Raw genomic sequence first — 21,659 nt, forward strand, 5'->3', positions numbered from 1 at the left:
AAACATTTCATGTTCTATATCATATAAAAATAATGAAACATTTTTAAACTCTGGTTTTACACAATTCCTCCATATCAAACCATTCATTTTGAATATGTGTGGTGTGACAAACCCACAATAATTTTCAAAGTAGGTTTCCTCTTCTCTAGAAGTTTCCTGGTCAGGGACACAAGTGTGTAGGTATAAAAATGAAGAAACAGTGTTAGATTAGCATCTAGCAGGGTATATATTTCTTACTGAACTCACACCAGAAAGCCCCTTAAAAGAGAAGACCCATTTTAGAATGCGTTCTGTGCGTTCTACAGGGTTTCCCAGAGGGTTTCCCACCCCGAGTGAGTAAAAGCAGACCAAAAGCAAAATATTTAAATCAATCAATTATGCTGTTTACTTATATATTTTTTTATATAAACACAAGTGTATTTTAAATAATAGGAGAGAGACATTTTTCAGGCAGAAAAAATATTTTATTTTCACTGTAAAATTTGAGTGGCAAATTTGAGGAAGGCATTTCAAAAGGTAAGTATCTGAACATAATGTACATATTTAAAGTGTCATGTAAAAGCAGCGAGGGTAATAAATAGACAGCAACGTGAGACAGTAAGTAAGGATTTTAAAATAAATTGCACCTAATGTGTTCAATTAAAGCATACAACCTAAATAAGGTTCGTTCAAGGTAACACGGATAATTAACAATTATTTTTTTCTCTAGAATTCTAAAAGTTCTTTTCGTCTTGAAAAAATATATCTTCAGCCTTCAAATTTGGCTATTGCAGTCCACTATTGGAAAACAGAAAAATAAAATTGTATTGAATGTTTAATATACCTTAAAAGCTGCAAAAATCAAACAGACCTGTTGTGGCTTCATTTATCAAGGATGCACCATTAGTGTCCTGTGATTTTAACAGCTACCAGTAGCTAACTGCTGAGGTTTCAAATAATGACATTGAGTTAACGTTTAAAATGAAAGTCAACATAATTCCCCCTTTAGCATGTACAGTTAAAATTATAGTTTAAAAAAATCTAAACACTTCAGTCTTCTGGCAAAACTGAGGAATTAATTAAAATGGGTACATCCATTAAAAAAAGATGACAATATTATGTACATCTATCAAAAGGACGGCACTATTGTTTACAGGAAAAAGAAAATAAAACAACAACAAAAGAGAACACACAAAAAGGGCTTTAATCCTCAGTTAGCAGTCGATGAAAATGATCCGTCCTTCTCTTCAAAACAGCCCGGAAGTCGTCCTAAAGGAATTTAAAGAACAGGAAAAAAGTTTGTAGAGAAGGCTACTACATAGTTTGAAATTGGTAGAATTGTATCTAGGCCTATACAGAATAGTATATTATATACAACTTTTCCCTGTGTTTAGAAATCACCTGTGTACTTAACAACTGTCTGGGTTTCTTTTAGTTGCACTAAACAATACATTCCTATCTGCATTGTACAAACAAAACATGAGTGCTAGTATTTAAAATATTATAGAAATGTTGTTGTAGTTGTACTAGTATAGAGCTACATGTCTGATTGTAAATGTACCATGGGGTGTACTGACATTGCAATTAATAAATCAGTATGAGAACAGCAAATTAACTGCTATTTTGCATATTTTAAAATGTATCATAAAATAACACACAATATACAACACACAATATATGAGGCAGCCCTTTTACAGAGCTGCATGATGAAGGCAGTTTTCAGCTTACTGCTTGGACTAGTTTCTCCAGGTAAGGGATGAGTCTGTGGAGCTCCTTGTCATCCTTGTCTCCACTCCAGCTTTTTATGGGAATCATGTTCATCAGCTATAACAGAAGAAATTATATTATTAAGTCCTTCCTACACTTTCAGGAAATAATTTGGCCATTTATTTTCATTTCATTTTTAAACATCAGACTTCTTGGCAGCCCATACATGCTAACTAAAAGAACAAACAAAAAACACAACAACAAGCATACATGGTATGGGAACGTGTGAGGCGCGTTGTCCAGAATAACAGTTTTTGAAAGATCTCTTTCCAGCACTCCTAGGTCCTTAATATAGTGTCCAAGGACACATGCACAGTCATCCTGATACAAACGGTGCCTTGAAAGAATAACAGAGAAAAAGAGGAAAAACAACAAAATCAGAAAGCTGCCAAATTAATTTTATTTTATCATTTTATTATTTTTATTATTATTATTATTATTAGAATTATTATATAAATAAAACAATTAAAAACAGTAAAAGCATCTCACCTGAACAGTTTTTTCTTTGGGTCCAATATGTCCACAATCATTTCTGCATATTCCCTTTTAGCAGAGGTGTAAATAAACATCTATAAACCACATGGAGGGAAAAACACATGATTAGGAATTGCATAAGCATTTTAACCCAAGCAGGCTACTCTCTTTTGCATTTTTACTAACCCTGTGCATCAGTAATGTGCAACTAATAAGAAAAAGGAAAATAATCCACAAGACATGGGCATTTCTTCTATCTGACTAATTAAACCAACAAACACCATCTTTAATTTTTTTCTTTAAAATGTTTTCAATAATCATTGCAGCCCTGTGATCCATGTTTAAGTCCTTTCACCTCAAAGTGCTTTGCCATTGCTTGTAGAAACTCTGTCACATATGGTCTGAGAACCACATACACCTACACATAAAACAGGCAAACAATTAATTAAATACGGTTGCAATCGTTTGCAAAGTTTTTCATAAATATATGTGTAGACTTTTTGAAAGAATGACAACTAACCTTGTACTCTTGGTCTTGGAAGCACGTGTTAAATGTGTGCTCAGCATCCTCAATCATATTGAGTGAGCTGAACACTAGTGTTTCATCCTTAAAAAAATAGAACAAGTACAAAATTAGTTAAAAAATAACCCAGACTACAGATTTGTGTTCAGGCAGTGCTATACCACTTTTTGGTAATATAAATGGATACTAAAATACATTTTGAGCCACCACTAAAAGCCACACTTTATACAGGCATTTCTGGGCAAGTCGAAAGACACAGAACGATCACTGAAAGTGAAAACACAACTGAGGCAGTAGAGTAATATTATATGATTTTATACAAATATGATTGAGGTTAAACAACATTAAGCATTTGTAGTGGGCACGGTCCTCTCCGTAGTGTTTTGCGTAGTGCATTTAGCAGCATGCTGAGCCTGGAATTGCTACAACAGACATGCTGTTCACTCTATTACATGTCTGTGCAGAATCAATATAATTTTTAAACTGTTGTTTTAAGATGAAAATGCTAAATATTATATGGTCGTTTTTACATATAGGGCCATCATATTCAAACAAGGAAACATACACTCTGGTAAAACTCACAGTGTGTGCAAGTTCCATTTCAGGCTTTTGTTCACATTTATTTCCCATCTACTAGCAAATATAAACTTTTTTTTCTTACCAAGTCAAGAACCATAGTGGCTGCAGGTGTGCTCCTTGTCTTTGGTGGTATGTCACGGAGAGCAGAGACTGACCTAGACTGCTGAGACTGATTTGGAATGTTTTTGATGAATGTAAATCTATGGGGCCAAAAAAAAACAACAACACTAAATCAGTGTTTTTCCATCACAACATAGAAAACTATAAAGGTTTAAAACTAAAACGTTACCGCAGGAAAAGCAGCAAATTATGCAGTTCCTTCTCTTGCTTTATACAGGCTGCTATAAATAAAATACTTACGGGCTAAACACTTCATCATTTTCCTCATCTTCAGAGAGAGGGCCAGTGGAGCTGTAGCCAAACACACACTGTTCAGGGCTGAACACAGAGCGACCGCTGGACCTTTCATCTATAAAACAGCATTTTGTCCAAAATTCTTTACTTTGTAAAGACCCAAATTTGCTTATTCATGAAACACCTACAAAAGGCCCTATTAAAGGATGGTCATCTGATGGGGTCAGTGTACATTCCAGCATTACACATCAGACCATGACATGTACATGACATGTCTATCCGGCATAAGAACTTCTAATTACTCCACTGTGCAATTTCTATTTTACTGTACTTTACAACACAACACAGCCTACATCAGTACTGAATATATATATCTTGTCAGTCAATTGTGGGCCACACTTCAAGCTACTTACGGTCTTTGGTGGGAGTGAGGAAACGCACTATGGGAGAGTAGAGACTGCGTGCTGCACGATTGACGGATGCGGGATGTCTCTCTCTGCGATGGCGGACTGGTGTCTTGAAATCAGACTCTGTTTTTGAAGAGCACAAAGCAATTAATATTTCTTTCTATTACAACAATTTTTTTTTCTTCAGTTTTTTCCACAGGGAGTTAATAATGTGAAGCACCACACTTGTTTAAAGAGTTTACGGACAGTTAAATGTGAGAAAATACATTATAACCCAGCACTAATGTGCTTCCATTTAATAATAATAATAATAAATAAATCTGCATGTTTTTACCTTTACACTCAACAGGTATAGCCCTTGGCCTCCCGCGTTTTAAGCGTGGACGCTTTGCTGCAGTTGGGACAGCATCGCAATACAAGTTTGAGCAGTCCTGTAAAACCTCATGCACCTCCTACATTCATTCACAGCCACAAAAGAAAAACATTTATTCATTAACAGCAAACTAAAAAAAATAAAAAATAGTAAAGACCACAGTGTATCCACAATGGATACAAATATTTTACCCAACCATATACTGTACAGTATATACTGTAAATTAAGAATAAGCATAGCATCCATGTCCAAGAATCAACATTTACCCCCCACAAAAACTTTTTGTAAATACAGAATGAACAGGAGCCTAAACTGTAACAAAACGTAACCTGATTATTTCCATATTTTCATAGTAAATTTCACTTTATTAATAAATGTTAAATGCTTTTATGCATTTTAACTGGCCTTCATGTTAAATGTTCAACAAACACTTGTACAATCTATTTTACATTTCAGCCATTAATATTACATGACAATGTCGAAATTCTACTTCATTGACAGATTAATTTGTGCTTCTCTGTTATTGCTTTCATCGTTTACTTTTGAGCTTGTGGTTGATTGTACATTAGATGTAGGTTACAATACATTACTGGAGAAGAAGGGATAAGCACATTAAATCAGTTCTTATGATGATAAATGCTGGATTTACCAAGACGTTACACAACAGCCCTACTAACCTGATAACTCTGTGAGCCAACGGTTTCTACTCATGCTGTGGTTTGGAGAGACATTTTAAATTATGTTAGCTAACTATATACCTTTACTTGACTTGGGAAAAACAATACTCTAACTAATTTACACTTCGTTGTTAGCTAGATAAGTAACTTCTATACTACAGTCGCTTGAAAACCACGAATAACCCGAATACGGATTAAAAACATAAAACAGCGCCATCTGTCCTAGGAAATTATGTTAAGCAACCTAACCTAGCTAAGCTAAACTAGCAGGCTTGCTAACGGCTAACAAATCTGGGTGCAGGCCCAGGCCTGCTAAAGCGAATCATTAGAATAAGGTAGAAACAAGGCAGCAGCGTTACAAATCAGAACTAACAGTTTTTTTAATTGAAACGTTAATTGTCAAGCTAAAATAATCTAGCTACCGTTAGCTATGGTATTTTACCTTCGATGGCTGACGTTATATTATGGTTAACGTTAGTTTGCCAACTAGCTCGCTTAACTTGCTTAGCAACGGCTGGCTTTATTCAGGCAGCTAACGCTAGGTTAGCTAAAATAGCCTAACCAGTTTTTATAAATATTGAAGTTTAGGCCTGAAAACACGATAAATAGTAATTTCTAAAATCTCTGTAGCTAACTTTTCTTAGTCGTTCATAACTAATGAGGTCAGTACGCGAGGACTCACCTCAGGGCGGCTTTGCTCGATCCGCGGAACTCGATTCAAATCCGCCCGGCGGCGACACGGAGTCCTCGGTTGATTCGACGGGCTGTCCAGAGAAATAATCCGCGACCTTAGTTTCATCTTCGCGTTGTTTATTTAACCGCGTTGTTAACTAATGAATAGACATCTGTACTGAAGGTTTAGCGCCGTTCCTGAATCAATTTCTGATCCCAGACTCGCTCTGTTAATGTTATTTTTGACTGTAACGCTGGCTAACTCGCTCACTACTCGCTCTCTTTTTATTATTTAAATATGCCGGGAGCGTTCCTACAGGCCTTCAGCCAATCACAGCACAGGATCCATCAAGAGGGCGGAGCTTACAAAACAACAAGGGCAACGTGAGTCAGAATTCACGTTTTAGAGTCCAAAACATTCAGGGCTGATCTGGAGAGAAACAAACTGGAAGTTTATTAAAACCATCAGAAAAAAAACGTGTTACCACTAGATTAATGCTAGGTTATAAAAGCCCTAACGCTTCATCAGTAAAAACAAGCAAGACTCAATGTAATCTTAGACTGTATTTAAATGTGTATGAACACTCCTATCAACCTAGGGTTATTAAACACAAAAAAATACCAAATTATTGCAAATATAGAGGATCTTCAGAAGGTCAGCATCAGTGTCTGATCTTACAATGTGCTTCTGAAAGAACCATCTGGTCAAAAATCCTATAACTTGTGAAAAGCTTTCCCAAAAGAGCTTTCCCAAAAAAGCTTTCCCAAAAGGGTGGGCCAACATCATATTAAACCCTATGAATTAAGAATATGTTACTCGATTGTTACGTGTGCCAAGGCAGATTAACTAATTATTTTGATAGTTTAAAGACTCTGAACTCTTAAAGCTTTATGAATATAAACTTGTTTTCTTTGCATTACTGAAGGTCTGAAAGCTCTGCATTTTTTTGTTATTTCAGCCATTTCTCGTTTACTGCTTGTTTAATGCTCAAAATGATAATATTTTTATTTGGGATTTGGTTGAAATGTTGTTCGTAGTTTATATAATAAAACAATGTTCATTTTACTCAAACATTTACCTATAAATAACAAAATCAGAGAAACTGATTCAGAAACTGAAGTGCTCTTAATTCTTCCCAGAGCTGTATATTTTACTTTAGAATTGTGTGTACACAATGAAATATATAAATAAAAATTTGTAAGAGTGGTGAATCTTGTTTCTGTCTGTTATGCAGGAAGGCCCTAATATAACAGCTATATAAAAAATGTAATCCAAATAAAATAAAATATTGAATAGTTTTTTTTGTGTAGATTCTTAGAGAGGGATTAGTCTTGGACTTCACAGCTTTTTAAATGAAGGCTAAATCCCAGTCTGGGAAACGGCCTTAATGTTTTTCCCTTTTCTCCAGCACATGGAAACATTAGTGTATTATTAAAATGTTGTTTATACATGTTTGTGTGTGCCACTATGTGTCTCCATGTTAAGACATTTTGTTTTTAATACATAAATGGCTAAAAACAGCATTATCAAACCAGACCTGTGTTTTATTATATATTCATCTTTGCTTACAACTGAAACTCTCAAGTTATGATAATTAGCCTAATCTTGAATATAGTGGTGACAGATATAAAATGTAAACATCTCAAAAAGGAAAAAAAACTATACATTTTACATTAAAACTGTGAGCAAGAAATGTATAGCCCACTTTACATTATCAAGCAAGATGATGGTCATCACACCAGAAAGAAAAAAAATATTGAAAACAACCTTTTTTTAACAAGAACAGAGTGTAATTATTACATTACATACCAACACACAGCAGATATCATAATCATTATCATTAGATATAATTCTGTGGAGTGTCAGTTCCATATATGAATTATTGTTGTACAAATATGAAAGGTTTTTGTGTTAATATGCATAATATGCATGTTGTCACTGTGTCATTTTCTGAACTATATAACTATATAACAGTCTAAAAAATGAGTCCTTTTAAATCCCAACTGTTAAGGAAATAACTGCACTTCTGAAGACATTCTTTGAAAACAAACATTTATAATTGATATACTTATATTTCAAATAAAGTAATTTTTTCACACAAACACATCTTGATTAAATAAGTAAAGACTGTATTTTTTCCTCCCTTTCTCCACCCATTAGAGAACAATTCTGAGCTGTCAGGAGGTTGTTACAATCCCTTAAGGTACAAAAAGGAAGTCAAAGTATCACAGAACACAAAAACAACATATTCTAATGATTAACTTGCATGATCCCTGTTCAAAACGGCGGGACAACATTGACCATACTTATGATTCTCTCCCGTTCTTAGCAACTCCCATAAGTGGAATAAGATTTTAATTTTATTTGAAAAAAAAAAAAAAAAAAAAAGCACACCAAGAAGAAGTATCCAGACACACACACACATACTTACACACATACACACAGTGATACGAGACATTCTGTAACACCATTACAAAGTTAGAATTATTTTTCTGAGTACTAAATGTAGCAAGCTGTGACCAATAGCCCTAAAATGAACATATATCCATATATCTGGAGGTAGAAGTGTATTTCCTGAGAAGACGATGAATGCCTTGTTTAAAAATCCAACTATTTCCACGTGTGATCACAAGCAGGCCCAGCAGTCCTCATCATCACATCACTATCGTAACGTAGTCACTGTTGCGAGGAAACTCATGACGAAAAATTATATATTATTTATATTATTAAGTAGATTTGATCTTTCACAGACAAGCTGGGCAATTCGAAAGCCAACACTATTTTATGCCTTTTGGGCAATTTTACAGCTCTTGGAATTTAAACCATTTTAAATACTAAATATGTTCTTATCTGAAGAGCTGCTGTTCTGATGATGAAAGGCTTTCACATGCCAGTGAAATTTAAAACTAATGAAAAACGTTTGACATTTAACAGCTGTCCAGCTGTTTACATCAGAAATAAAAGCAAAAAAAAAAAAAAGGAAAAGAAAATAACTGCACTAGATTTAGTGTAACATCAAACTTTAGGGGAAATAAAAAGGTCAAAAGAATTGTCAAAGCATAAGGCATCTTAATATAATAATATAAGCATGTTCATACGGTTAAAAAAAAAAGCATTTCTCATTGTCTTTTCTATACATCTTGTACACAGTGTCCTCCAAAATGATTAAAAGTCAAGAATCTGTTTTTTTTTTTCCTTATGTAAACTCAAATGTTTTAGTTTAGATATCTGATTTGCAACAGCATTAAATTCAATATAGAGGAACTGAAAAACCTTGATTATCTTGTTACAGTGGCACCTGTAATGCAGTAGGATTTATATATTAGGCACAGATAGAACAGTGAGGGGGGGGGGGGGGGGAGGAGCGATGACGACAACTGTACCAGAACATCTCCAAAAGACCAGACAGGTCTTGTGAGGTAAACTGGCAGCAGGGTCGTGGGCACCCAAGACTCAATGATATGATCCATGAATCCCCACACAAAGAGGGTCCACACAATATTGGACAGGTGTTTTTTCCCCCATGTCATGAATGATCAGGGTATGTTCTGTCATTTTCTGACTGTAGGTAAGTTAAAAAAAATACAAAACTACACCATTTAAAAGAAGTGATTTAGAGGGGCCTTAGAAGAGGTAGTACTTCTATTAACAAATGGATCTTTCATAAACATTTGTTTTATGTACAGCAAAATTGTAAATAGTTCATTAAGGAATAATTTTCCTCTTTAGGTGTAAGAGCAGGTAAGCGTACAACAGGAATCATTTGACTTCAGTGCTTCAATACATTCAGAGGACACTGTGTTTTTCCATTTTAAGGCTCAAAATATACAAGGTACTTGTTTGTCCCTCCTAAAATAAGTCCAAAATCCTATCTGCCTATTAAATAAACACAAGAAACAGAAGTAACTTAAGGGGAGTCGATTTTCTAAGAGTATATATATACCATAAAGGAATGAAGTGTGAATTCAGCAGGCACCAAGGCCAATGCTATACTCCATCCACAAGAGGGCAGCAAACTATCGGTTAACTGCTACCTTTAAATATTGCAGACAAATTATATTAGGATTAACGTAAGTATTAAAAAAAAAATTGTCATGCCTGGAATCTGAAGGCAGTCTGACATTGTTTTCTACAGAACCAAACAAATTAACTTTCAATAAGTCTCTCAAATCATGTTTAAGAATCTCTACAATGCCAAAAGCTACAAGGCGCTCTACACATGGCACAGGTGGTACACTGAGGTGGATGAGGTTGCATTTTTTTATTGTGTGTGCTTTGCAAATGACAAGTACCTGATAAAATGAAGTCACATTGTACTTATTGTTTGTGTTGTGTTGTGTGTGTGTGTAATGGTGTTGCTGCAGCTGTATAAATGTGTGTTTGAGGTAGTGAGAAAGTTCAACAGTAACGTACCTTTAAACCCATGAGGTATGCTGTCATTTCCTGATAATCATAAAGCAGTAATAACAAAATGTCTTCCCTGAGATTTGCCAGAAACGCTATTAAAGCAACTTCTTCTAAAACAGCGGCGCCCCTGCCTGTGCGGAAGCTGCAGTACTTTACATGCCAAAGCGATGGAGAACTACACCTAAATAAACAAGAAGATATAACAAACCAAGCAACAGAGTCAATATATTTCTAATATTTTGAAAATTTAGAGCTATGGCTGAGAGAGAAACACTGGCAACACTTAAGGACAGGTCACGCTAAAAAACAGGCCTACATTATTCCCCTTCCTATGTAAACCTTTGCTTCCTTTCTCCCCTTGCTTCACTGTGTCCTAAATCCCAAAGGCCACAATATTATTTTACAAACTGTTCAATTTTACCTCACCATGCTAGTGAAGTAACCACTTTAAACTATATACCAGATGATTTCAAACCTCGATACTGATTGTTGAGATATTAGCAAATGTCCCTGAACATGGTGTAACACTAAAATCGGTGCACACAGATACAGATAACCTGGAACCATATACAAGAAAACAATCCCAGCTGTTTGTAATTCACTACATTTCTAATAAATTACATAGATATCCTTTTAAAGAAATCTGATACTAACTGATATTTCTAAAATGCACAAGCCTGACATCATCTATGTTGCAATGTTAAGACTCAATCACATTTTCATTCCAATCAGATAAGTTAGTTATGAGAAAATATGCGGGGAGTTTCACAAACTCTTGTGTAAGAAGCATATAAGAAGTTATCCTATACAATTAATAAGTCACTTATTCATTCTACTTTATTCACTGATCAAGGTTAAGGGAAAATATTCAGTTAGGGAAATATTGATTATGGAATTAATTAATTCCAGCCCCAAGAATATGAAAAATATTTTGTTAAAATTCATGTGAGGTCCATAAGTCTGAGAACACATATTGAATCTGGGATATTTTCATTTAAATGTGTCATAGAATTTTTATTTGAAATTTGTTTAACAAAATTAATCATCTTTAGAAATCTGCTCTATTTCTAGACCAATGGTCAAATGTCAGCCATTGTGCATCAAAAAAGATCCCACATACCTTCCATTGAGACACATGTTCTACTTACAATCTACTTATTAGAGCACTAGTCTTCATCCCTGCTCCTGAAGACCTACCTTGCCTCACCTGTTTACATCTGGTCACTTTAAACTTCACATACTTGCCACATGCATTAACACTTGATTAATACATTTTCAAATGTGTTTCCGGTAACTTGGACTGAAATCTGATTGCGGTGTTGCAAATTCACTTGCAACACATAATTTATTTCTGGTGTTTTGGTTGCACTGGAGTGGTTTTCAAGTTTTGGGATTTTTTAAAATCTATTTTAAATGCATTTTGCTTGCATTTACATTTTCATTTTTGTGGCATTCTCCAGATAGAATTCTAATACTCAAGATGCATAAGATGACCAGGTATAAATGGTGTCTTTAATGATCACACTCTAATCTACGCCACCTGTCCAAACTAAAATTTAATGCATTAAACTGTTTTCAGACATCATTGATTGTCTGGATCGGGTGTGTTAGGTTTAAGTTGGAACTGAGCCCACAGACAGGTAGTGAGCTCTCCAGGAAGGTTAAAACCTACTGACTTAGATCCTTTGCAGCACAATTTGAAGTTACTAAAACAAAAGGAAAACAAAAATGATGCTGATTATATAATTTGTAATGTACTGTGAATGATATTTTAAATATTAAATGAAAAGGTTAAAGGTGGAATGTAGAAGCATTGTCAATAGTGATCTCAGACACTGGACCCCACTCACTGTAAGGTAATATAGATCATTTTTAAATTGAAACTCCATAATATAATACATTCTGTCAGAAGGTATGATTATATGATCAGATATTCACTTTTGTTTAAGATCTGGTACTTCTATTTCTATCTATGCTGGGAAAAGTGAGTCGTGAAACTCAAGAATGTCAATGCCACTGAAGGTGACTGAACATACAGAGTGTGTTGGGAATATACATACATAAGGCTGTTTTCTGATACACAGATGCTTCCTGCATATCAGCACATCAAGTGATAAGATAACATAATAGCAGGTGAGCTCCAGATATTTAACCTAAATGAGTACCCATATTTAACGCACAGGTGTGGGAAACATTACAAAACAATGAAAGATTTGGTTCAGATCCTAAAGATTAACTTATATGGTTGCAGTGTCATTTGCTAAATATGATACCTCTGTAACATACACCCTGGCTTGCAAAATATATATCTTCTGTATGTTTATGATGCACCCCAACAAGAATTTCTGCCATATTAGACTCCTTTTGATTTTGCAGTCAAAATGAATAATTGAAGCTGTTTTCCACTGCGTTTTCCAAAATGTAGAGCAACCAAGCCCTAAGCACACACAACAGAAACCAAGCAGAAAGTCTGACTAGTTTGTGTCTTTAAGAGTTTTGCTGAGTCTGTCGTCAAAACTGTTGAGATGTAGTTCCACAAGGCACTCTAGATACACATAAAGAATACATGTAGAGTTTAGAACCTTATTTGCATATGTTTTATAACACTAATGGAAAAAAAAACTGGTTTAAAAATGTTCTTCTTTTTCTTCTTGTTAGCAAGAAGCTTCATTGTCAGTCAGCAGGTGTGTAAAAAGTGTAAACAGTGTGCTACCATTCCTAGTTTCTTCTCTTCTACTGATTATTCCAAGCATTGTGTACCCAGAAAGGAAATAAATTATTCACAGGTTTTGCACACATATATATATATATATATGTATATATATATATATATATATATACACACATATATATATATATATATATATATATATATATATATATATATATGTATATATATATAAGTTTGTCTTTACCATAAACTCTCGTTTTTCTCTTTACATATTTTTAGTTCATTTTGGCTACTGAGCAAAAGATGAGTTAAAGAACCTGAGATATTGTACGTTAAAATGGTCTGAGAATCTGCTATTCCTGCATGTTTCTTTTGGCATAGGTTATAGAAAATGAGGTTGATATTTGGCTTTAGCTAGCTTTGAGATGAGAAGGGTGTGAGGCATTTAAGGTGATGGATTGGTGGAAGTGGATGAGGTAGGTGTCTGAGGAAGTGGCTGGGAATTGCTGCGGCCCCCTGGAAGCTTGCTGGATGCTCCTGATGAGGATATACCTGTAGCTTGAGCATAAAGCACACCTGCAATAAGCAAAAACAGAAACAACACAAATTAAACAGGCAAAAAAATATATAGCAATACATAACAAAATATGAAAAACGTAATAGGTGCAACACTTCAATGCAAACATAAAATACAGGTGAATGTAACTGTTCTTCTAAGCAGATACTTACCAGTGTATACAACTCCATTGAGTTCCACTGACATACTGATGCTGTTCATGCCATTTGTGGTGAGGTTCAGAGCTGAATCCGGTCTGCCTTCTGAAAGGTGCGATAAAAAAAGGAATTAAATGTTTTATTGATGGAAACATGCAACATCAGTATATTGATGATTACACAGAATTGGTTTGTGAAAGTAATGTGTGTAATTATTTTTTGACCAAAATACAATTCAGGTACTTTTAACTGTAAACCCCTCAAACAAAGTGAAAACGTGTGAGAGTGAGAATCAAAAACAACATTCACTCCACAAAAAAATGCTGTTCTTATCTCACCACTAACCTGCACAGTTTACTCTTTCTGAGAAAAAACACTATTGGCACCATCTCAAATCACATTATAATTTCTATAAAGTAAACTGTTTATAAAACACCACTCAAATGTTTTAACAGTGATAGCATGTAAGCACTGATCACCCCTAAAGAAAAAAAGCAAGACAATTTAAACTGAATGATGCAGGGAACACCTTTGGTAAATGATCACATGCTGCCAGCCTATGTCTTGCTGCCAGACTAGACAAGCATTTCATTAACTATGTGGTATTATTTTCATTAGATTAATCGTTTGCCATTTCAGTCAGTGTTAATATACTACACATATTTAGCAAAATGATGAATCTCAACATAATAAAGCAAAAATATATTGACACAGAACAACTTGAAATTAACTATGCAAATTTCCGAAGAAACTCAACAGCCTGTATGAATTCGCTTACAAATTCACAGCAGGGGGCATCATGCTCCTCTTTCACAGCATAGAGAAAAATAATTCAAATAATTCCTCAGAGCATGTCTCATTCACTCACGTTTTACTATGAAACGTGTCAAATAAAACCACAAGTACATGAATCACTCGCTTATGGTTTACACCAAATAATGGATGTTCCACTGTGTCATCATGGGGATTTCCCCTCATATGAGTCTCGCAGCAGCAGGTGAGAAGTGGGTCAGCATCTCATTTCCTTCTTACTAATCTTTGCAGATTTTGATAACATCAAAGACTTTTTTTGAAAACCACTTGCTGAAGGCTTATCAAAGTTTTTCACATGGACAATTTCACCCCTTTCCCTTCTCTCAGTATCGTAAAGAGTAAGAACAATACTACTTAAGAATTAAGCTGCTTTGAACAAGCAACCACAGTTATGAGTACATGGAGGTCACTAACTAGGAAGCCATATGAAGATAGAGACACACTAAGTAAGAGCTGAAACAGGCACATTTCTGCGTCATAGCGTGAAACAAAGAGAGAAAAAAATTAATAGTGGGAAACCTTTCAGCACCATTTAGTATGTTTAGAGGCGCTTCTCCTGTATGGAGGCGGGAAACCGGTTCGGTTTCACCACATGAGAAAAACGTAAAATGAATGTTCATTGAAAAACAGTTCAGGTACATTTTTTTTTCACCACAGGATTTCAAGAGAAGCTGTAACAGATTCCCCTTCATGAGCTGGAAACATTAGAAGGATTTCCTTGAAAAAATAAAAACTAAGAAGAAAAGAAAAGTCACTTAAGATTAGCTGCAAACTCTAAAGCTCAAAAAATAAAAAAATTGCCTGCCTATTTTGGGGAAAAGGACAATATTTTTTTCCTATGCCATCATAATTTCTAAAATGCAAAAACTAAACTAGAAATGTACATCGTAAATCATATTATACAGTGGCCTGGAAAAAAATGGGCAGCCAGCAAAACTGATCTCCAAAAGATATAAAGTTAAAGATAAAGAACATTTATGTCACCATTTTAAACATGATTAATAGATTACTTGTGTACAGTTTCAGAAAACAAAAAAGAAAGGAGCACCATGCAAATGCTGGGCATCCCATAATATTACATTTTTATTTAAATGTTTTGTCCTAGATCACTGTTAGGTGATAGGAGAGGTGATTCAAAATTCAAAAGCTTTATAAACACTTAAACCTCGTCTCAACAGCAGCAATGATGGGCTCCTCTAAGCAGCTTCCTAGCACTCTAACTATTCAAATTACTGATTCCCACAAAGCAGAACAAGGATTTAAGAAGACTACAAAGTGTTCAGAATGCAGTGTTCTCAGTTCAAAATATAATAAAAAGGAAGCAGTTAAAAACTGTGAAGTTCAAGTTAAGGCAAAAGCCAGAGAGTAGGATTGCTAAAAAAAGGTCTTTAGGTATATTTATGATACTCTTAAATGGTGTACCACCTTTAAGTGCCTGCACAAATTTGACCTCACTAAAGAGTCAACAGAAGAAGATTCAAAATCAGCAGTTTTGTAACATCCGAACAAGCCTAATGTGTTTTGGAAACAAATCATTTTCCTGTCTGCATGGTTTTTACTGAACAAGCAAATAATTAAACGCCCTGTGCAGCTGCAGTGTGGTTTACCTCGCTAAACCAAACACCTTTATTACCTTGACTGTTGATGCGAATGTTCATGGGCATCTGCGCAGTCATTGCCAGTAGGTTTTGCTGCAGTGCCCTCTGGATGAGCCGCTGGTGATCCTCCCCTGCCGGCAGAGCCATTTTCTTCTCTGGAGGTTCACCAGCCTCAAACTTGTCCCGCAGCTGCTCCAGTGCGGCTACTTGCGCGGCCATGGCAGCCTGCGCCGCTGCAGCCTGGACTGCTGCTGCCTGAGCTGCAGCCACAGAGTGAGTAGCCAGAGCTCCTGGGAGCCTGCTGCTTGTAGCTGCGAGTGACTGACCACTGTCATCTTCTAGATGGAGAACAGAAAAATAGATAATTTAGTAAGGGGATGCAGAGAATGAAACGATTCAGGAAGGTTATGTAATATTATGTATAATAAATTGGCTTATTAGTCCAATCAAAAGCTTTATTTTAACCCTACTTAATGGATAATCAGTTTATTTGGATGGTTGACCATCACTAATAAGCAGTGACCATGTGTCCAAAGTATAGTAAGAAGGCTGTGCCTAAAACCACCCAAATAATATCCAGTCGACAGCTGTCCAGAGGTCAAAAACTGACCATTTGTGAATGATGCGGAGGGAAGCTGAAAAACTGCCTGACATCAGACAACCTATAACTGAGTCTATAATTGTACAGCTATAATGTACAATGCCACATGTGCATCAATATGATGGATATGTAAATATTAAAGGTCTATATATTTGGGTACTAAAAGAACAACAACAACAAGGTATATTTATATAAAGACAAATCATTCATTATGACTCGGTCCAGTCAAGTCTGGGCTTACCCTTTTTAACTTTCTGCATGGAGGTGAGAGAAGCACCATTAGTGGCCATAGAAAGGCCAATGTTGGGCATGGAAAGCTTGGTGGACGAGAGCATTGTGGGTGTCCCATTTGGGGAGTAGATGAAAAGGGAGCTGCCTTGCCGACGTCCTTCACGACGATTACTGTCTATGGCAGCCTGGAGTTCGTTGGGATTGCTGAGACCTCGCTTGTCACATTCATAAGGGTAAAGGTACTTCATGTATCTGGAAAGAAAAGAAAATGCAACTTTAGTTAAATCTGAGGTAATCTCACAAACCACAGTTCAGTATATCACCAGAGACTGGTGTTTCATGCCTATTTTGGCAAGGCAGGGCCATTTGACTAGCATGCAAACCACAACCAAGGAGCGCTGTTTTAATGTGACGTGGAGGAACAGGCGTTTCTCGTAACAAAGCCACAACGAAGACTGCTAGTAACAAATAGCTACGTGTCAGCAAACAACTGAAGATAACTCAAAATGCTTTAAAGAAAATCTGTATTCAAAGCTGCTTTTTGGATAGGAATTAAGACAGAACATTCTGTGAGAGCAGCCGAGCAACCATGAAATAATTTACAAGATGTATACCCTCTTTAAAATAAAGGAGGTATGAGTGGTTCGATAGAACAAACTTGTTTAGTTCCAACCAGAACCAGGTTTGTAACACAGATGTGAAGAACGAGAGTGTAAAGGTTCATTAGATATTTGCCACACTCACAATCTCCATTTTAAACATATTTCTTTATGGAACTAAAGAACCTTAAAATAGAACTAGGTGTTCACTGCAGGGTACTGTTTGGGCAAATCCTGAGATCTTTAAAATTTTTAAATGTCAATTTAGTTGAGATCTTACCTAAAACCTGTAATACTGTATGTTGCAACACTCATTAACCAAGTGTCTACTTCAGCATAAATACTTTTCACTCAGTTATTTTGTATTTTTATTATTACTAAAAATATGTTTGGTTTAGTCTCTTCAATAGTTCTGGAGAGTGCTGACCTAAATTATGAAATGTGTGCTCTACAGCATTTTTCCAAAGCTTGTATGGTTAAATATCATATCTGTGTGATACAAAAAAAACAAAACAAAAAGTAGTGTGTGGTGGACTCACTGTGTCCTGAGTGTAAAGGCAGCACTGGTGATTGAGGTGGGCAGGTTCAGGCCTTTGGTGATTTCCCTCCACAGCTTCTTATTGATGACCTCGACCAGCCCCCCCTTTTCTGTCACCAGCTGGTACAGCATGTACAGATCCAACACCTGCTTGGCCATGATAGGGATCCTATTCACAGGGGTCCCTGAGAGAGAGAAAAAAAAAACCCACACGGCTTATTTACATGTTTTTTTTTTTTCATTTGTGTGTACATACCATTTATTTTCTTGTGCTTCTAACTTCCAAAGGAAAAAGGGGAAAACAACTCTTTTAAACAGACTTCTCTCACGGTAAATGAAAAATCGATCAGCGAAGATAGTTTAAAAAAAAAAGTGCTACTAAGTTAAAGCCCTATGCGGATAGGATTAGTTTCACATCTGTGAAAATATTTCCCACTTCTACTCAGTGATTAAACTCTTGTATCTGGACTGCAATTAAAACAGGAGCTGTAAGTTTTTAGGCTTTTTTCGGTCACATGACTGCGTTCAGTAGCTCCTCCATTTCCACTCACTGTTTATGTCTATTTACGGCCATTTTAAAGGCAGGGCACAGTAAGAACAGTAAGTCAGCATGGGTTTTTTATGGGCTGATTAAATGTATGTTTAGGCACAATTACTAAACTACTATTTTCCCCCCAGGCTCTACAGTACTGTATGTGTTAATAAAAGCTGTCACATTTCCTGTCTCTAGGGGGCAGCGTCACGCTATTATGAGCATTAACATGCTATTCCACATGTGTGAAGGACAAATCCATTTAAGGGAGTTCAAATAAAACATTGCCTCACAACAGCAACACACCAGTCATGCATCTCTGAGAAAAACAACTCCGTAACTCCGTCTGTAAATTACGGTGTGGTGAGGCTTCTATATCTGAAGCGTAGCAACGATAATGGTTCGATATCTCCAAGGCCATACAACAACATGTGCTTGTGTTCACACACATTCACTATGTTTTCTATATGTTCAGAGACCATATATTTAGTTAAGCACATGGTACACAGTAAAAATGTCAGCAGCCATAAAACAGTCATCTGAGAAATAAATACTGCTTCAGCAGGCTGAAACATGAGCTGGGTGCTTGTGCGTCACATGAACACAATAATACGGGCATAGAAAGAACCTTGTATTTCCAAAATTGTAACTTTACAGGAGAAGGAAAAATCTTAACCTTTCAATGTAGGACTATGTAAAAAGGTACAGTGCAATAAATTGTTAAGACCAGTTTTCATATTCAAATTCACATGATGTCAAAAAGTAAAAATTGAGATACAAAGGGTTGTGACAATACACATATACAACCAAACATTAGGGGTGTGTATACTGTATCAAAATCAATAATATTGTAATTTTTTAAACACTTAAATAATGCAATAATAGTATTCTGTCTTAAAGCAGCATTGTAAACTATTTTGTATTTGTTTTGAAATTTACTGGGTATTTAAAAGTTTTAAGGGCTTTAAGGATATTCATTGGATAACTGTTTTTGCTTGCAGGACCAAAATATTTATAATTTATTTTTGAAACATTATTTTATACAAAAGTATTGATGTTTACTAATATTTATTGTGTTCCAGAGGTTCTTGAAATTAAGAAAATATATTGTCATGTTTTTCATATTGCTAAAAATATTATCCTAAAAATACCCTGAATAATCCTATTATTTTTATTCCTTTTTCATCAAAGCTTACCAGCAAGTACCCAGACAGTGTAAGATGTAATACACTGAAATACCATGTCTAGGTTCTGCATTCCAAAATGATGACGTACCTCTTTTCTGCATGAATGTGAACAAATCGTCCAGGAACTCTTTCCGCTTTGGATTGCTGTCCAGTTCATAAAGCTAGATGAGTAAAAGGAGAAAAGAAAGATGATAAGAGGCACAAATAGGAACTGAATCAACCCGTATTTAAAAAAAAAAAAAAAAAAAAGAGGCAACACAAAACTGTGCATGAAACCACAATGATAAAAATCACAAGCCGAATCACACAATTAAAAACCAAGATTTGGGAAAAAATCCTTCATCACAGTTTGATTGTGTGGAACCTGTGGTCAACCAGTAAAGCTTGCTCAGATTTGTGTCAATGTGATATTTGTGTAGATATCTCCAGTCCATATGTGGGTTCATCTGAAATATTTGCTTCCAGTTATTTTTAACACTGATCTGTAGGGGTACAGTGATAAGACAGTTTTTGATACAATGTCTTCTATAATCATAGACATGATTTATCGATACACCTAAAAATGTTTTTTTTTTGTGTTCTTATCCTTATGCTTAAACGTATTATATGGTAATATTAACACCACACACAAGCTTTTTAGATTCCACACAACAATTCATTCTGAGGTGTACGTTTCAAAAACAACTTTTTGAAAATGTAAAGCTTTTCAACAGAACTTCAATACCCGTAAACAACACTCCAAGAATTCAGAATTGATTTATAAAAAGACCAGTCATTTGAGGCGTGGGTGTGTGCACAGCCCCTCAGCCCCTCACCCAGCCCAGCCTTGTTACTCTGATGGGCTACACCAAGATGCCAACTTTAGATAATGGGCAGCAGTTTCCACAAACTATGTTAAATGAGAAACATTTGTGTATATATACTGAAGTGTATATAGTTATCCAAAAGCAGTGTGTAAGACTGGTGGAGGAGAACATGCCAACATGCATGAAAACTGTGATTAAAAGCCATTGTTACCTCATCAAATAATGATTTCTGAACGCTTAAAACTTTATGAATATGAACTTGTTTTCTTTACATTATTTGATGTCTGAATCTTTTTTGTTATTTCCGCCATTTCTCATTTTCTTCAAATAAATGCTCTAAATGACAATATTGTTATTTGGAATTTGGGAAACATTCTGTAGTTTATAGAATAAAAAACAAGGTTCATTTTACTCAAACATATACGTATAAAAACCAAAATAACCATTTTCTAGAAAGCTCTATCTGTTCTTCCCAAACTGGTTTGACTCAGAAAAATATAAGATCTCCAACAGAAAGAACCTAAATACCACAAAACACCACACCCTAAAAGACAAGAAGTACAGCACTTCTATACATACAATCCTTATTATAAAACCTTTTCTTTTTTAAACACTTGACCACAGAAATGCTTGAAAATGAATTAATCTCTTCTTTATAAATCCTTTTTTTTTCACACTGTAAAAGCCGGACACACAGTAGAGCGGTTAGTCACGTTGAGAGTAGCAGTAGTGATGCAAATAGTGATATCTGATCTAAAATGCATACAAAGTGCTGAGCCTGTGATGACTACGCAGTGATATTAAACTCCCCAAAAGGTCAAACATCCTGAAAATCCGGTATTCATTTGCATGTGCCTGCGATGTGGGCAATGAAAAAACAAAGCAAAGCATAAAAAAACAAAAAAACGCCTGTTGCACAATGATATCACAGTGTTCACCACCATTAGGCCGTGACCAGACTCACGCAGGCTTTATGTTCTACACAGAGCACGATAGGAAAGGTTAATTATTACATCTCTTGGGAACAAAACAAGGAGAGTAATGCTTCAGATCTGATAGTAGCTGGTGAAGCAGTCTCAGAGGCCTATAGAAGGAGGGGGGATGGGAGGAGATGGATGAATGACTGAGTGTGTGTGTGTGTGTGTTGGGGGGGAGC

General features: G+C 35.6%; 2 protein-coding genes across 2 annotated transcripts in view; both read right to left on the reverse strand.

Annotated features, from left to right (window-relative positions):
- Positions 1-454: 454 nt before the first annotated feature.
- ctdspl3 (CTD (carboxy-terminal domain, RNA polymerase II, polypeptide A) small phosphatase like 3) lies at positions 455-6,101 on the reverse strand. Its single transcript, XM_049465914.1, has 11 exons — positions 5,816-6,101; positions 4,418-4,535; positions 4,090-4,206; positions 3,683-3,791; positions 3,405-3,522; positions 2,741-2,827; positions 2,576-2,638; positions 2,236-2,315; positions 1,957-2,083; positions 1,708-1,803; positions 455-1,248 (listed from the first exon to the last, which is right to left on the reverse strand). Exons 1-11 carry the CDS (start codon positions 5,930-5,932, stop codon positions 1,183-1,185), a joined length of 1,098 nt encoding a protein of 365 aa, XP_049321871.1. The 5' UTR covers positions 5,933-6,101; the 3' UTR covers positions 455-1,182.
- A 6,984-nt stretch (positions 6,102-13,085) lies between these two features.
- Positions 13,086-21,659, reverse strand: part of arid3a (AT rich interactive domain 3A (BRIGHT-like)) — a 41,370-nt gene continuing 32,796 nt past the window's right edge. The window contains exons 4-9 of the mRNA XM_007240243.4: positions 19,786-19,858; positions 17,980-18,163; positions 16,852-17,093; positions 16,045-16,347; positions 13,614-13,703; positions 13,086-13,460 (exon numbers count right to left, since the gene is read on the reverse strand). Of these exons, the coding sequence (XP_007240305.1) occupies positions 13,330-13,460; positions 13,614-13,703; positions 16,045-16,347; positions 16,852-17,093; positions 17,980-18,163; positions 19,786-19,858 (1,023 nt within the window). The 3' untranslated portion in view covers positions 13,086-13,329. The remainder of the gene's footprint in view (positions 13,461-13,613; positions 13,704-16,044; positions 16,348-16,851; positions 17,094-17,979; positions 18,164-19,785; positions 19,859-21,659) is intronic.

This window comes from Astyanax mexicanus, chromosome 16 (genome assembly GCF_023375975.1).
Source record: "Astyanax mexicanus isolate ESR-SI-001 chromosome 16, AstMex3_surface, whole genome shotgun sequence".
NCBI lineage: Eukaryota > Metazoa > Chordata > Actinopteri > Characiformes > Acestrorhamphidae > Astyanax > Astyanax mexicanus.

What these genes read in the sequence shown, in the direction of transcription:
- ctdspl3 (XM_049465914.1), bottom strand. Translation starts at nt 5,932, where the DNA reads ATGAAACTAAGGTCGCGGATTATTTCTCTGGACAGCCCGTCGAATCAA. An exon ending in CAATGGCAAAGCACTTTGAG is followed by an intron (nt 2,316 to 2,575) that starts GTGAAAGGACTT and finishes TGTGGTTTATAG; the next exon opens with ATGTTTATTTACACCTCTGC. An exon ending in TGGAGAAACTAGTCCAAGCA is followed by an intron (nt 1,249 to 1,707) that starts GTAAGCTGAAAA and finishes AAATTCCTTTAG; the next exon opens with GACGACTTCCGGGCTGTTTT.